The 15,728-nt window shown below is 42.2% G+C and overlaps 1 protein-coding gene across 2 annotated transcripts in view; it reads left to right on the forward strand.

Moving 5' to 3' along the window:
- Window positions 1-15,728, forward strand: part of LOC126202985 (myrosinase 1-like) — a 485,330-nt gene that overhangs the window by 391,237 nt on the left and 78,365 nt on the right. For both annotated transcript variants that reach the window (XM_049937174.1, XM_049937175.1), the window contains exon 5: window positions 12,855-12,977. In XM_049937174.1, the coding sequence (XP_049793131.1) occupies window positions 12,855-12,977 (123 nt within the window). The remainder of the gene's footprint in view (window positions 1-12,854; window positions 12,978-15,728) is intronic.

The raw sequence follows: 15,728 nt of genomic DNA on the forward strand, positions 1-15,728 counted from the left end.
ATTTCACGAAGACCTTCTTAGAACAGTCCACTCTCTAGAACATGTTGGAACACCACACTATTGACACGAATATCTTGCCAGGCACTTAAGTGTGAATTGCAGAGTAACCATGTACATGTAGATGTAGATAACGATAATATCCTCAATTATCTTAGCTTAATTATTTCCAAATCTGATGGCAAACAAATTCTGCATCTTTAGAAAAGCGACTATAATCCATGCAAAATCATGACATCCAAAGCGTTTTAAGGAGGAGTTGTGTAGAATGATGTGGTATCATAGATCGATACGAACCCCACCAGGCGTCTCGCAGTTAGCAATGGAAACGCACATTTGCGGCAGACTCCGACAGCGGTCGCGCAGGGACCCTGCGGATCCAGTGATGCGCGTCCGCGATAAGGGATGGCCAGCGACAGCCTGAGTGGCGGCCTTCAGTCTCAGCCCTTGACAGTTCCCTCGTGTATCAGTAGTGGCAGCTCACCCTGCACGACGGTCTAAGTTTGCTTCTTGTAATTACCGGACCCATTGCTGTTTATTCTTTCGTAAAGTTTCTTTGCAACACTTGGAGAAAACTACATATTAACTAAAACTTCTTTTTTACCGTATTTACATGTTCGCTAACCATTTCTGCTCCTGCCCAGTTTGCCTGTGATGACAGATGTTGCACCAGTTTGTAGCCCACCTCTCCTTACCCTTGTGTATGAAGTAATACGACTGTTTTTGCTGCAAGACAAAAGATAGATAAGGAAATCGAGACTTTGAAACAGATTGCGGAAACAAATTGACACAGCAGTGTTGTGGTTACGTGCATGTACAATAAATTAAAGCGTAGTCAACACCAACCTGAACTAAGGAAGCAGTGTAATTCTGTCAGAATCGCGAATCATGGCGCGATGTCTGATAAAATCAGAAGGTCCGTGAACCGTCAATTAGGGCGGTTCACAAACAACACCTCAAGTACACATGTTATTCCGAAAACGTTATCGTGTAAGTAGGGGCCAGGAGGTGCTGCTAAAATAACACACACTGCTAAGGCTATCTTTTTATTTTGAAAGGCTTTCTCAATAATAAATTTTTAAGTCTGGCATTTAAAACAAAACAATTTCAAATAGCTGACAAATTTTCTTTATGAAAAGGAGATTGCCAGGTACGACGTTAACAACTTCCCAATAGTAAGATTTTAAACTTGTTATATCCATAAGAGAACAATTAAAAAAAACTCTTAAATAGCTGGCAAATTTTCTCCATGTAAAGGATATCGCAAGGTATGACGTTAACAACTTCCCAATAATAAGATTTTAAACTTGTTATATCCATAAGAGAACATTTCCTTAAAAAAAAAACACCTTTAAGTAGCTAGTTTGTACTATAGCTAAAATAATTGTCTCTCGCCAGTTAAATAACTTATATTACGCCTGTCAGTTGTTACAAGATAAATGTGAAAAAGCCAGCACACACACCTTCACATTAAAGGCACTTCCCAAAAAAATTTCCTCAGCTCGGTGAGGGAGTGACACGTGTAAAGGGGCCCAAATCACAATAGGCGGAATAGTTATTGGTGGTCTAAAGGGGCCACAGCAGATCAGCCCCAAAACTTGCATTACAAGCGACCACGTCCCCGAGTTACCCAAAACCAGAAGATGTAGCAAGGGCGGTGGCTGCACAGGTTCCGAACCACAAAGACACGTGACACCGACCCTAAACTACGCAGTCGAGGTGTGAATGAAACGGCTAGACCAAGAAGCAATTACCAAATTCCCGCGGACAGGGGACAGGCAAACGAAACTGGTGCGAAGACCCCAACAAAACATGGACTAGAACTTGAAAAATATATATAACCAACTCTGTTACATAAAAACAGTACTCAACTTCTCGCACCACCCCAGCGCCGGGAACACGTTGCACTTCCTTATGCTCGTCAGAGCCAACCGCTGCCAGTGGTTTCAACGGCCGATAAGAAGACATACGGTCCCAGGCGCTGATCCCCTGCACCACGGCTTATAAGCTTCATAAGCTACGTATATGCGGGTGAGGCAGACGTACTCTCGATCGTCTCGCGACCGTACACTTGCTCCACCTCCCGGCAGACGGCGGTAGCGATCCAAACAGCGCGCCAAACCGAAAGCGCCACCACAGACACTGGACGCGAAGCGAAAGCACTCCGCCTGGCGCGCTTTTCGAAGAGCCGGACACAACTACGACTCAGTCCCTACGTAAGTCTAATGTAAAAGTTGCCTTTACACCTGAAAGTACGTTGGGATACAGGGCTCGTCATAACATTTCACAGGGAAGGAATAAGTCAGGAGAGGACAGCCAGCCGTCACGCTGCCAACGAAGAAGAGTTAGGCATGTGACGTCACCACCCTGTATACAGGGTGTTACAAAAAGGTACGGCCAAACTTTCAGGAAACATTCCTCACACACAAATAAAGAAAAGATGTTATGTGGACATGTGTCCGGAAACGCTTAATTTCCATGTTAGAGCTCATTTTAGTTTCGTCAGTATGTTCTTCCACCTACGCTCAATGGAGCACGTTATCATGATTTCATACGGGATACTCTACCTGTGCTGCAAGAACATGTCCCTTTACAAGTACGACACAACATGTGGTTCACGCACGATGGAGCTCCTGCACATTTCAGTCGAAGTGTTCGTACGCTTCCCAACAACAGATTCGGTGACCGATGGATTGGTAGAGGCGGACCAATTCCGTGGCCTCCACGCTCTCCTGACCTCAACCCTCTTGACTTTCATTTATGGGGGCATTTGAAAGCTCTTGTCTACGCAACCCCTGTACCAAATGTAGAGACTCTTCGTTTTCGTATTATGGACGGCTGTGATACAATACGCCATTCTCCAGGGCTGCATCAGCGCATCAGGGATTCCATGCGACGGAGGGTGGATGCATGTATCCTCGCTAACGGAGAACATTTTGAACATTTCCTGTAACAAAGTGTTTGAAGTCATGCTGGTACGTTCTGTTGCTGTGTGTTTCCATTCCATCATTAATGTGATTTGAAGAGAAGTAATAAAATGAGCTCTAACATGGAAAGTAAGCGTTTCCGGACACATGTCCACATAACATATTTTCTTTCTTTGTGTGTGAGGAATGTTTCCTGAAAGTTTGGCCATACCTTTTTGTAACACCCTGTACTGCTGCTGCCGCTGCTGCAAGAACAGAGGTGTGCGGGAAGCAGTAATTTAGGAAAGACACCAAACAGATCTGGTGTTGACAACTGACGTTTTGCATATCGCCATTTTAATGCTGGTTGTTTCAATTTCGTAATGGTCACACAATTGCATTTCGGATGTATGCTGTAAGAAAACTCCGTTGCCCGTTCCGAAACTGTTATGATGCAGTCCAACAAATGTGTGAAGTCGTCATATTGTCGATATTCCCTTGCTCGCTTTCTGTATTGTACTAAGGACTAGTAAGCTCATCTTGAAAACGATTCTGAACGCACCTAGCAGGTATTCGGTTCGGCAGCGGTCCCAGACGTGCATTAACTAAAACGGTCATCGCTTAGAACATTTGATGATAAGGAAAACATTATTAGTGCAGTTTTTCCCCCTTATCTCTGTTCAATACTTGTCCGACCTGCTGACAAATAGGCCCTTCTTGGATCCACACACAATTTGCATGTTGTTGTTGGTGTGGTCTTCAGTCCTGAGACTGGTTTGATGCAGCTCTCCATGCTACTCTATCCTGTGCAATCTTCTTCATCTCCCAGTACCTACTGCAACCTACATCCTTCTGAATGTGCTTGGTGTACTCATCTCTTGGTCTCCCTCTACGATTTTTACCCTCCACGCTGCCCTCCAATACTAAATTGGTGATCCCTTGATGCCTCAGAACATGTCCTACCAACCGATCCCTTCTTCTAGTCAATACTCGCCCCGGATTCGAACGACGTACCTCAAACGCATGACCTCTTCACAACGCCCGATCAGTTCTTTCAAGTACGCTACAGTTCAGTATAGCACAGATGGCTCAGATTAATTTTCTATTGGTTTCAACGCGGCCAGAGTATCAACTTATTGTCTCGCCAGCTTTTTAGCTTTATATTCTCTAGAGAGCTCACTCATGATTTCCGTTGTTTTATAACATTACGGCTTCCTATTATGGTGAGGCGGTAAATATCAAGATTTCTGTTTGTGTCTGCTGAGCAAACCAGACGGACAGATGTTTTCGGGACAGATATAAATTTAAAGGTTGCATAAAACGAGATTGGTACGGGCAGCTGAATCACACTGTGTAAAAATTATGGTTTTGCGTGAATGACCGTCTTATAACGTAAATAGAACAGAACATAACACCATTTTTGCTAAAATTTAGAAGGGAGCTGTATAGAACGGAGGGAGGGAGATTACAGTTTAACGTCTCGTCGACAGCGAAGTCAGCAGAGACGTAGCAGAAGCGCGGATTACGGAAGGATGAAGAAGAAAATCGGCCGTGCCCTTTTCAAAGGAACCATCCCCCCATTTGATTCGAGCGATTTACGGAAAGCATGGGAAACCTGAATCTGCATGGCCGGACGCGGATATGAACCATCGACCTCCCGAATGTGAGTCCAGTGTGCTGACCACTGCACCACCTTACTGGGTCCGTGTAGAAGAATCACTTGAACATTTTCAGACATTTATGTTTCGTTTTTCTTTAGCTAGTTTATCAATGTTAGGACGTAATGTTTGGGATATTTCCAATAGAAGACTGCATGTTAGGTTGTGACCCGACAAGATGTTTCGGGATTTGGAATTTGCTACTTTCATAGCGGAAAAGAACTGCTCGTACGCAGTATCTCGAACCGAAGATACATAACATCCGTGCAGCAAGTGCATACAAGCTCGGAAATATGGTTTTGGAAAGACTCTTGTATAAATCAGCCGAGTCGTCCTTGTGGGTGTATTTGTCCTTCAATAAATCGTCGTATTGTAAACATTTTCATTTGGTACCTGGTACGAATACTGTTGATCACCGCTGAATACGCAGTTGCAAGGATCTGAAACGTAGTCGAGAATATGTCTACATCTTGAAACCTGGACACCAACTGGTTACGAAGATTTTGCAGGATTTACACATGTTCTTCAGAGAGGCTGGTATCTGGGTTAAGCATGTGCGATAACTCTGGGAAACGCACAGTGTTTCTCGCCAGCAGTCGATTCGTCCACACATCCAACGCCATTTTGAAGCCTTAGAGTCCTCACTTTCAGTACATACCTGTTGCGATGAGGCCCTTTTCTTCGAGTGAGGTATTTAAATTGTTCACGTGACCTGTTAAATCAGCAAGAAAGCTAAGTCACAAAACCAGTTTTTTTTTTCTTGCAACTAAAGAAGAGGTTGATTTTGATTAGTCATGAATAATGCTATTTCGTCTCTTAAGTCAAAGAATCGATTCAACGCCTTGCCCCTGCTCAACCACTGCACAATACAACCATAAAGGAGATCACCACACTGACTGCCACATCGTCCAAGAAAACCTGTAGACTGTCTACGCTTAGAGCCCCTTGATCGGATGGAATTTGTGACCTGTACCACGGCATCCATAACAATTTTAGCTTTAATGTAATTGGCGCGAAGATTCTGTCGATTAAGAATGCAGTAGAGTGCAGTGAGATCACGTGCTGCACCCGGAACACTCCAACAATACCCCTGTGATGTTCTACTTGTCGTCGTCGCACCCAGGGAAAATAGCGAATTACGTAATATGTGACAAGTCACCACTCTCATCGACAGCGAAGGAATAATGTGGAAACTCGTGTGCCATAACACCTGAAATAGTTCCTCTTGGACATCTGTACCCATTTCCTGAATAACTTGCATAATAGTCTTAGGAGATAAACTTCCTCTTTCAGAGTCTTCTGCTAAATCTGGTCGCATTTCTTCAGCGACCACCACAATCATTTCTTTCGCAATGTCTCCTTCAGTAAACGGTCTTACTTCCTTGACTATATGAAGAGTTATTCTGTAGGTCAGACGGAAAGACGCTCCAATACTTTGATAGTCTTCCATATCAGCATGTTCCTTTGATTCCGATATTACTGCCCCACGTTCTTCTCCTTTGCAGTTGTCATATTCATTTACGTGGCACACAGAATAATGACGTTATAGATTACGTTTCTTAATACTCTGTACTTTTTTTGTTACATACTACACACTTTGCAACTTCACCGAATCACACAAATAGAAAAATATATGCCATGATGTAGACAGAGAACTGTCTGCTCCGTGTTGTTTGTGCTCGCCATGTTGTTGTCATGGAGATCGCTACAGATGCTTGGACCACCCAGTCCCGCACTCATAGCGCCGTCTCTGTAGGCAACACTGCAGTACACAGCTGCCGCCTGACGTCACACGTACGGACGGGGCAGTTCATCGTTACGACACGCCACACCGACTGAAGCTGTCTTCTGAAATGAGTACTTACACGCCGGTGTTTGTAAGATAACGTGTGATGACTGTCAAACAACTGCACTGGCCCAAAGGGTCCAATACGTAAAACTCGCTTTGATGGACGTACGCTTTCACAAAGTGAAACTGCACTAGGGCTCATTTTTCGTATTGTATGGTATCAACATACACAAACATGAAATCACTGGTACTGACAATAACATGGAGATCTTGCGTAGAGCAAACAAAGGGCGGTACCTCGACGTACTTGAGGTATTTGAAATTTATACTGCCAAAATAAAAGACTCTGACAAAAATCTTAACGAACAGAACGTAACGCTTACCGATGGCTCTTTCCAGCAGGTGCGCTATAGCTAGTGTTCTTCCTCTTTCGACGAACACGAGTCTGTTTAGCATGTCATCTGGCCGGCTTATGACGTATGTAGTTGCCGCAAGATGCAGCCTGTGACACGCATAACGAACATACTACTGCTTACCTCGTCACTCAACCTGTTGTGGCAGGTGGCGCACTCTGGCGGCCACTCCATTATTTCCCTCACACTACCGTCACTAAACGACTCTCTAATTTGTAGTACAGTATTCTCAAAAACCTATAGCTATTTTTGTAACTGATTCCCTCATCTCCCGCTTCTTAGGGTCCTCAATATATTTGTATTGTTACTATGAAGGCCAATTCTTACAGTTGTATTTTTACAGATGGAAGGCTCAAACTATGCTGATTAGATATGTTCGTTAATTCTGAACTGTCTTTTAAAATATGCAAACAAGAAAGAAAATGTAGCATGTACACTGTGCTGTGAGACTATTTTTTACATGTGTATTTTATCTTCTCTTGTATTATGCGTCATACACACAGTCTTTTAGTTCTTGATTTCATTATTTACTTTTGTTGTTGTTGTTTTTGTGGTCTTCAGTCCAAAGACTGGTTTGATGCAGCTCTCCATGCTACTCTACCCTGTGCATCCTGTGTAAACCTCTTCATCTCTGAGTAACTACTGCAACTACATCCTCCTAAATGTGCTTTGTGTATTCATCTCTTGGTCTCCCTCTATGATTTTTATCCTACATTTTTACCCTCCACGCTCCTCTCCAGTACTAAATTCGTCATCCCTTGACGGCACAGAATGTGTCCTACCAACCGTCCACTTCTTCTATTCAAGTGATGACTGGGTGTTAAGTGATGTCCTTAGGTTAGTTAGGTTTAAGTAGTTCTAAGTTCTAGGGGACTGATGACCATAGATGTTAAGTCCCATAGTACTCAGAGCCATTTGAACCATTTTTCTTCTATTCAAGTTCTGTCACAAATTCCTCTTCTCCCCATTTCTATTCAGTACCTCCTCATTAGTTACGTGTTCGACCAATCTAATCTTCCGCATTCTTCTGTAGCATCACATTTCGAAAGCTTCTGTTCTCTTCCTGCCTAAACTGTTTACCGTCCATGTTTCACTTCCATACATGGCTACACTCCATACAAATACTTTCAGAAAAGACTTCCTGACAATTAAATCTATACTCGTTGTGAACAAATTTTTCTTCTGCAGAAACGCTTTTCTTCCCATTGCCAGTCTACATTTTATATCCTGTCTACTTCGATCATCATCAGTTATTTTGCTGTCCAAATAGCAAAACTCATTTACTGCTTTAAGTGTCTCGTGTTCTAATCTAATTACATCAGCATCACCTCATTTAATTCGACTACATTCCATTATCTTCGTTTTGCTTTTGATGATGTTCATCTTACATTCCCCTTTCAAGACACTGTCCATTCCTTTCAACTATTCTTCCAAGTCCTTTGCTGCCTCTGACAGAATTACAAGCCCGCATCTCGTGGTCGTGCGGTAGCGTTCTCGCTTCCCACGCCCGGGTTCCCGGGTTCGATTCCCGGCGGGGTCAGGGATTTTCTCTGCGTCGTGATGGCTGGGTGTTGTGTAATGTCCTTAGGTTAGTTAGGTTTAAGTAGTTCTAAGTTCTAGGGGACTGATGACCATAGATGTTAAGTCCCATAGTGCTCAGAGCCATTTTTGAACAGAATTACAATGTCACCGGCATACATCAAGGTTTTTATTTCTTCTCCTTGAATTTTAATTCTTACTCCAATTTTTTCTGTTCCCTTTACTGCTTGTTTAGTATACAGATTGAATAACATCGGAGATAGGCTACAGCCCTGTCTTACTCCCTTCTCAACCACTGATTCCCTTTCATGCCCCTCAACTGGCTAATGTACAAATTGTAAATAGCCTTTCGCTCCCTGTATTTTACCCCCGCTACCTTCAGAATTTCAAAGAAGTATTCCAGTCAATATTGTCAAAAGCTTTCTCTAAATCTGCAAATGCTATAAACGTAGGTTTGCCTGATCTTCCCCGAGGTCGGCTTCTACCAGTTTTTCCATTCGTCTGTAAAGAATTCGTGTTAGTATTGTGCAGCCGTGACTTATTAAACTGATAGTTCGTCCATTTTCACACCTATCAGCACCTGCTTTCTTTGGAGTTGGAATTATTCTGTTGTTCTTGAAGTCTGAGGGTACTTCGCCTGTCTCATACATCTTGCTCGTCAGATGGAAGAGTTTTGTTATGGCTGGCTCTCCCAAGGCTGCCATTAGTTCTAACGGAATGTTGTTTACTCCCGGGGCCTTGTTTCGACTTAGGTCTTTCAGTGCTACGTCAAATTCTTCACGCAGAATCGTATCTCACATCTCATATTAATCTATGTCCTCTTCCATTTCCATAATAATGCTCTCAAGTATATCACCCTTGTATATAGACCCTCTGTACAACCCTTCCAACTTTCTGCTTTACCTTCTTTGCGTAGGACTGGTTTTTTATCTCCGCTCTTGATATTCGTACAGGTGGTTCTCTTTTCTCCAAAGATCTCTTTAATTTTCCTGCAGGCAGCATCTATTTTACCCCTAGTGATATATGCTTCTACATCGTTAGATTTATCCTCCAGCCATTCCTACTCATCGATTTTGCACTTCCTGTCGATCTCATTTTTGTGACGTTTGTATTCTTTTAATTTTTTCCTTTACCTTTTTTATGATGGAGGAATCTCTTTGACGCTGCTTTAATGTAGTAACGTATGACATAAGCACAAGTCACCTGACTACACAAACATTTTTACACCGCCCACAACCTTTATACTGGGTGTGTTCAAAAGGAATGTACGTATTTGGAATGTAAGACACATAACTATGAAATCTGGGACATACATTTACGACTCTATGAAGTTTATAGATTACATATGTTCTCCACCCGCGACACGTACAATATCACACTGATACTCAAATTCCTCCCATACTTGTGTAGGCATGTCCACCGTCATTGATGTCATAGCAGTAAGGTTCTTAACTCCTCAAGGGTCTGTGGTAGTGTTGGCGCATAAACGTTGTCCTTACTGAAACATCACAGGAAGTGAGATCCGGTGACCGTGCAGGCCAGCCGAGAAGTGCTAAGTCACCGGCTATTCGATGACCAATCCAGCGGCTCGCTAGAGTTTCATTCAGACGTTCACACACATGGCGACTCTAGTGACGGGTGCTCCGTCTTATTGAAAAATGAGGTTGTCCTCGTTCAGCCTCAGAAACAACCTGTTTTGTAAAATAGCAAGATACTGCTGACCGTTAATCGTGTTTTCTTCACAGAAGAATGGACCGTAGACAGAAGAATGTGATATCGCCCAAAACACTTTTTCACTTTGAGTGAATCACGTACGCGTTCAGTGTGTGCATGTGGTTTCTGTAGACCCCAAATTCGAACGTTGTGTTTGTTTACGTTCGCACTAAGATGGAAAATCGCATCAGCACCGAACACGATACTTTGTGCGAAAGAGTTATCATTCTCATAGCATTCAGAAGGTCGATAGGAAATGCCACACGTTTGTGTTTGTCGTCATGGCATAGAGCTCGTATCAGCTGTAACTAGTACGGCTACATAACCAGACGACATCTCAAAACACGTCAAATTATTTTTGTGGACAGTTGTAACTCCTGACTGGCACGAAGATTTGATTTTGTAGAACTGCGTTGGAAAGCGATTTGAATTCGTGCGACATTTTCGTCGGACACACGAAGGCGGCGAGGACTCTTTCCCTTACACACACATATCCTGTGTTTACGCATTGTCGATAACATATGCGAGTTTTCACCCATTCGGGGGATGAGTTTGGTACCACAACCTGGAACGTCTTTGCATTGTAATCACTGAATTACACTTCATTTCTGCTGCGGAGTAATACTTTTGCAACACGTGGCGGTAACTAAGTAAACAAAAGAAAACTGATATGTAGCGGCAATGGATACAAACCAGGCAATGTATTCCTTCCTCCAATAAACGACCGCGGCGCAGCGATCGATTGCTTTGACAACATAACTCTTTGTAACACTTATATTCGTTTTGAAACACCCTGTATTTTACGTTAGTTGACAAACTGCACTTTGCGGCGCCAGGTACTTGTGGAATCTAATAATATTTTGTTGTTAATTGCGTAATCCCTTATAGTATTGTTTGTAATGTCACACTTTTGTAATTGTTATTGTTGTTGCCTCTTTTTCCTGCTCCAACTAGACCTGAAGATAATCCGCATTGAAACCGATAGTCAGCAATAAAAGAAGTGATCCAGACAGTATTTGTTTATTTATGTCCAACATTAATGTTTCACTAGCAATCACAAGCATAAACCGAATGGATTTTTCAGTCCCGAAAGACACACTTGAATACAAACACTGAGAATTTAGTGAACATAATCAAGAAATCAAAAATACTCTCACCAATGATCGAAGATAACGCACATCCCTATGGAGATGCCTGGGAGTGCGAACCCAGTCTCACTGAATGTTAACAGCGTAACTATAAAGTAGCTGACCACAGACTTTGGTATTTAAAAAAATATACAGCTTTTAAGAACGTATATTCGTTGTAATACGATCGTAGTTTCCTGAACAAGCGTTGATATAGTACTGACTCAGATTCTTTTCGAGAGTGACGAAGTACTGGATTGGCTTGGTTGCCTCTGTCCATGGTTTTCAAGATATGTGCGAAAATCATGAGACGGCTACGACCAATGTTCTCAACATCCGTACTGCTGGACATGGCTGAGGTCATCCTGTTCGAGATGTCTAATCACGTTTGAGATTAGGATATGCCCTGGTGCAGTAGATGGATGTCAGTGATGAGGGATGGCGGTTTTGAGGATCACTTCTGTTACCCTTATTGTAGGCGTGTGTGCTTTCTTGCAACCACTGTGCTTAGGTATCTACGGTATATTAAGGTTTAACAAAAAAAAAAAAGGTTAACTCAGCAGCAAATTCTGTCAGGGATTCCATCGGGACACGTAGTCTTGTTCCGCTTCAGCGATTTTAGCTGTTTCGCAACGCTACTGACACTAATATCTGATAGCTCATCTTTGGAATGGTGCGATAAGCAAACTATGCAGTACTGCTCCTTCTTCTTTTGTAAAGGAACATTTCAAAGTGGAGTTCAGCTTTTCTGCTTTTCCTTTGATACCCTTAGTTTCAGCTCCTATGGCTTCCGTGAACGCCTGAACACTAAACTTTGGTTCCGGTGACAGCCATAGACATGGAAATAACTTTTGGGCTTTGTAATAGCTCTTCTGATAAGATTATGCCGGGGTAGTCATTGAAGGCTTCAAGCAATGCCCGTTTGACAGCCAAATATGTCTCCTTTAGCGCCTTTATCTATAGGATTATGATTTTGTTTTACACCTGTTGCGTGGTAAACGCTGCTTCCTTCGACGTTTCTTTACAGAGGCCATATACCTTACCACAGAGGTTCCCTTACGGTATCAACAACTCTACTAGCCATCTATCCAGTGGTTACTCGACTGTTTTTCTAAACTTGTGCCACCGTTCCTCTATATGCTCCTGCCCAGTGCTAAACGTTTCGAGCTCTTGTTTCAGATATGATAAACTGCTTCTGTGTCTATTCTCAGGATCAGTCAGCCCTAGTCCACGCACCATAGAAGGAAGGACATGCACGCTGAAAATAAAATGTCCATTTCCAAATGCTTTTCACAGCGAGGTTAGCAGAGAGCTGTCCGTTATTTGATCACAGCCTTAGACAGTCATTGTTTAAGAATTTTTAAACACAAGTACAAGACAATACCACAGAAAACATACAGCTGATACTATGATGGCACTGTTGCCAGATTTCAGTGGCAACAACGCATTTCAATAATAAACACTCACTGAGAGTCGAATAGTCGATACATTTCGTTCTGACTGACCTCAAGTATCCTTGGTGATTCACTTGGAGATCTTTAACGCTTTATATTCATCATCCTCCGTTTGAGTACCGAATCTAATGATGGAATACGTTTTGAACAGTCTTCTCTAATGAAGTGACGTAAAAATGTCGTTTTAAAAACAGTAAGCAATGCGTTATTAGTAGCCTCTTTAACAGCGATTGATCACATAATTTTCTTGTTCTGCAGGTGACGATGTTCCACTGGGACCTCCCACAACCGCTGCAGGACCTGGGAGGATGGCCCAATCCCGTAATCGCTGACTACTTCGAGGACTACGCCAGGATCCTGTTCCGTCATTTTGGGGACCGGGTAAGCGGCGAAGAGACTGACTAATGTTCGATTGCACTACTGAATGATAAATTACTCGAAACAGTAACTGCTGTAAAATACCAAGGAGTAGCCAACCATCTGGTGCAACCCGAAGAGGAATGATCACACATTTTTTTATGAATCTGTAACCCTTATCAAGTTGGACTGACATACAATGTAGAGAACATCCAACGAAGGGCGGCGCGTTTCGTCACGACATCATTTAGTCGGCGCGAGAGTATTACGGAGACGATCAACAAAATACTGTGGCAAACATTACAAACGACACATTATCCGTCGCTGTTGGTGATATTCTGATAGCGTATGTTCCAAAGTGTCTCGAGCAACCATATTAGTTCCTCCCGTAAAGAGAAAATCAGGGAAGTTACAGAATATGAGGAGCGTTTCCGAAAGTCGCCCTTCCGCGCACCACTCGCGAATGGAACGGGGAAGGACGGAAGAAGCTAGTGTTACCAGAAGTACCGTCCGCTACCTACCGGAAAGTGGCTTGAGAATTATAGATTCAGATCTAAAGTAGTTGCTGAATGTCTGGTTTGATGTCGTGCTTTCGCTAACACTTCTACTGTTGGCGTATAACTGTGATGACCACTGTTGCGACTGCTGTAAATTCTGTCTTTGGGCTGAAGAGAGTCAGCTTTAATTTCCATTCGAGCAATAATACAACAGTTTCAGTAAAATGAAACTTATTTCAAGTTGAAGGTGTCAGTATAGCATACAATGTTTAAAGTGAGCTTCATGAGATTACTTTACAACACAGTACTCAGCAACAACATTTTTGCAACAGTTTGAAGTACAGAATTTAACTGCTAGGCCTGCTGGTAAAGATGCCACTCGACTTTCGAGAAATACACATATTTTCAGAGCTTTCGATAGCTGTGCCATAGTTTCTTGTCGCAGAAAATTTTAATCTTGAAAAAAAAAAATATTTGCCAATTTGCGAATGAAATTATGATCGTATCTCTTGGAAAAATTCGTCCTCAGTATAATCCGCCCCAAATGGGTAGCCGTCTGTGCAAGGTTACAGTGTTTCGTTGTTTAATTTAAGTTAGTCATTTAAAATAAAACTGTGACAAAGATATATTGTGCAGCGTTTTTAATTATTGTGGTAAGGCACATTTAATGTGCAATATGAAGTTTTCTAGAATCCGAAGCACTATGGAGATGCTATGATAAACAATTCTCGATACTCTTCTAATTTGTTTACAAGAGGCCGGAATAAATTATTTTCTAAAACGATCTCGGCGACATACCAGCTCCGGATTATTTATTGGAGAGAAGACTACCACGGGATTCTGTTAAAAGGAAAGGCGAATATTGGGATGGCATGCCCCTAAGGTTTATTCGTGAAGGAGTACGTAACAATCAGACAATAAAGAACACGTTAACTAAGAAGACTGTAGGAAGTATACGCAAAAATACTTCCCACGCTCATTTGAGTTGTATAGTTATGCTCGTTCAGTAAATGTTCTTGTGTTGTCGTCTGATATTTGTGAATTATAATAACAACGTTAAAATGTACGAGCTACCAGAACTGAAACGTCTTATCGCCTTGGAAGAATTTAATGTGATCTGTGATCGAGGCATACTCTTCACTACGTCTCATCTTGTCTTCCAGAAACTGTCGGATGCGATGGAAGACATCGAATCAAAATGTCATCGAAACATTTCTGCACAAAAATTAAGGAAGATCGTCATGGTCTCCTTACGTTCGTTAGAAATACGTTCATGCTGGAACGTTTCGTTAAAGAAAAAGATGACGACGGCAGAGACGAGTTGTGGCACGTATTTGGTTCATCGTCCAATAAGGACTTAACAAAACAATTTGATCTTCCACCGTCAGCAGAAAAATGTGCTGTCATAAAATCACTAAACAAGACACTTGGAAAAATTGTGATCATATTTTTTTCGCTAATTTCTACAGAACTATTCAGATTTTACAAAAGCACTCTAGCATATCTATTAATAACTCTGAGAAAAATGTGTATTTCTCGAAAGTCGAGTTCCAACGTCACCAGTAATGAAAATGGGCCCCTCGCTACCGTAATTCTCTCGTAAACTATAATCTGTACAAAAAATGTCATTAGGTTTTTTTTAGAAACCCTGGGAAGCTATTCAGAATTGTGATCATAATTGGCTAATAATTTTAATTATCAGATTAAAATTTGATCGAGTACTATGGTTTTCTTCGCGAAATTTTTCATAACTATTCAGATTTTTCACAGAGAACTCCGTAACTATAGTATTTCTATCAATAACGCTGACAGAAAATATATATTTCTCGAAATCTGGCTGCCAGACTTCACATGTCAGTGATGTATAGTTCAAGAGAAGCTTATAGGATGTATTAGCGACGTTCTTCTCCGCTGGCGAATTTATTAGCAGAAGTAGGTATCGCCCGCATCTCGTGGTCGTGCGGTAGCGTTCTCGCTTCCCACGCGCGGGTTCCCGGGTTCTATTCCCGGCGGGGTCAGGGATTTTCTCTGCCTCGAGATGGCTGGGTGTTGTGTGCTGTCCTTAGGTTAGTTAGGTTTAAGTAGTTCTAAGTTCTAGGGGACTGATGACCATAGATGTTAAGTCCCATAGTGCTCAGAGCCATTTGAATCATTTTGAAGTAGGTATCATCACAGCAGTGCAATCTGCCTAAGAAGCTACTGTAGGCTGCCTTCTTTTGATAATTGTTGACTACAATAGACTAGTCATTATTATTGTATGTTGTAGTGTGTGAGCATT

This window comes from Schistocerca nitens, chromosome 9, assembly GCF_023898315.1.
Source record: "Schistocerca nitens isolate TAMUIC-IGC-003100 chromosome 9, iqSchNite1.1, whole genome shotgun sequence".
In the NCBI taxonomy this organism is placed as follows: domain Eukaryota; kingdom Metazoa; phylum Arthropoda; class Insecta; order Orthoptera; family Acrididae; genus Schistocerca; species Schistocerca nitens.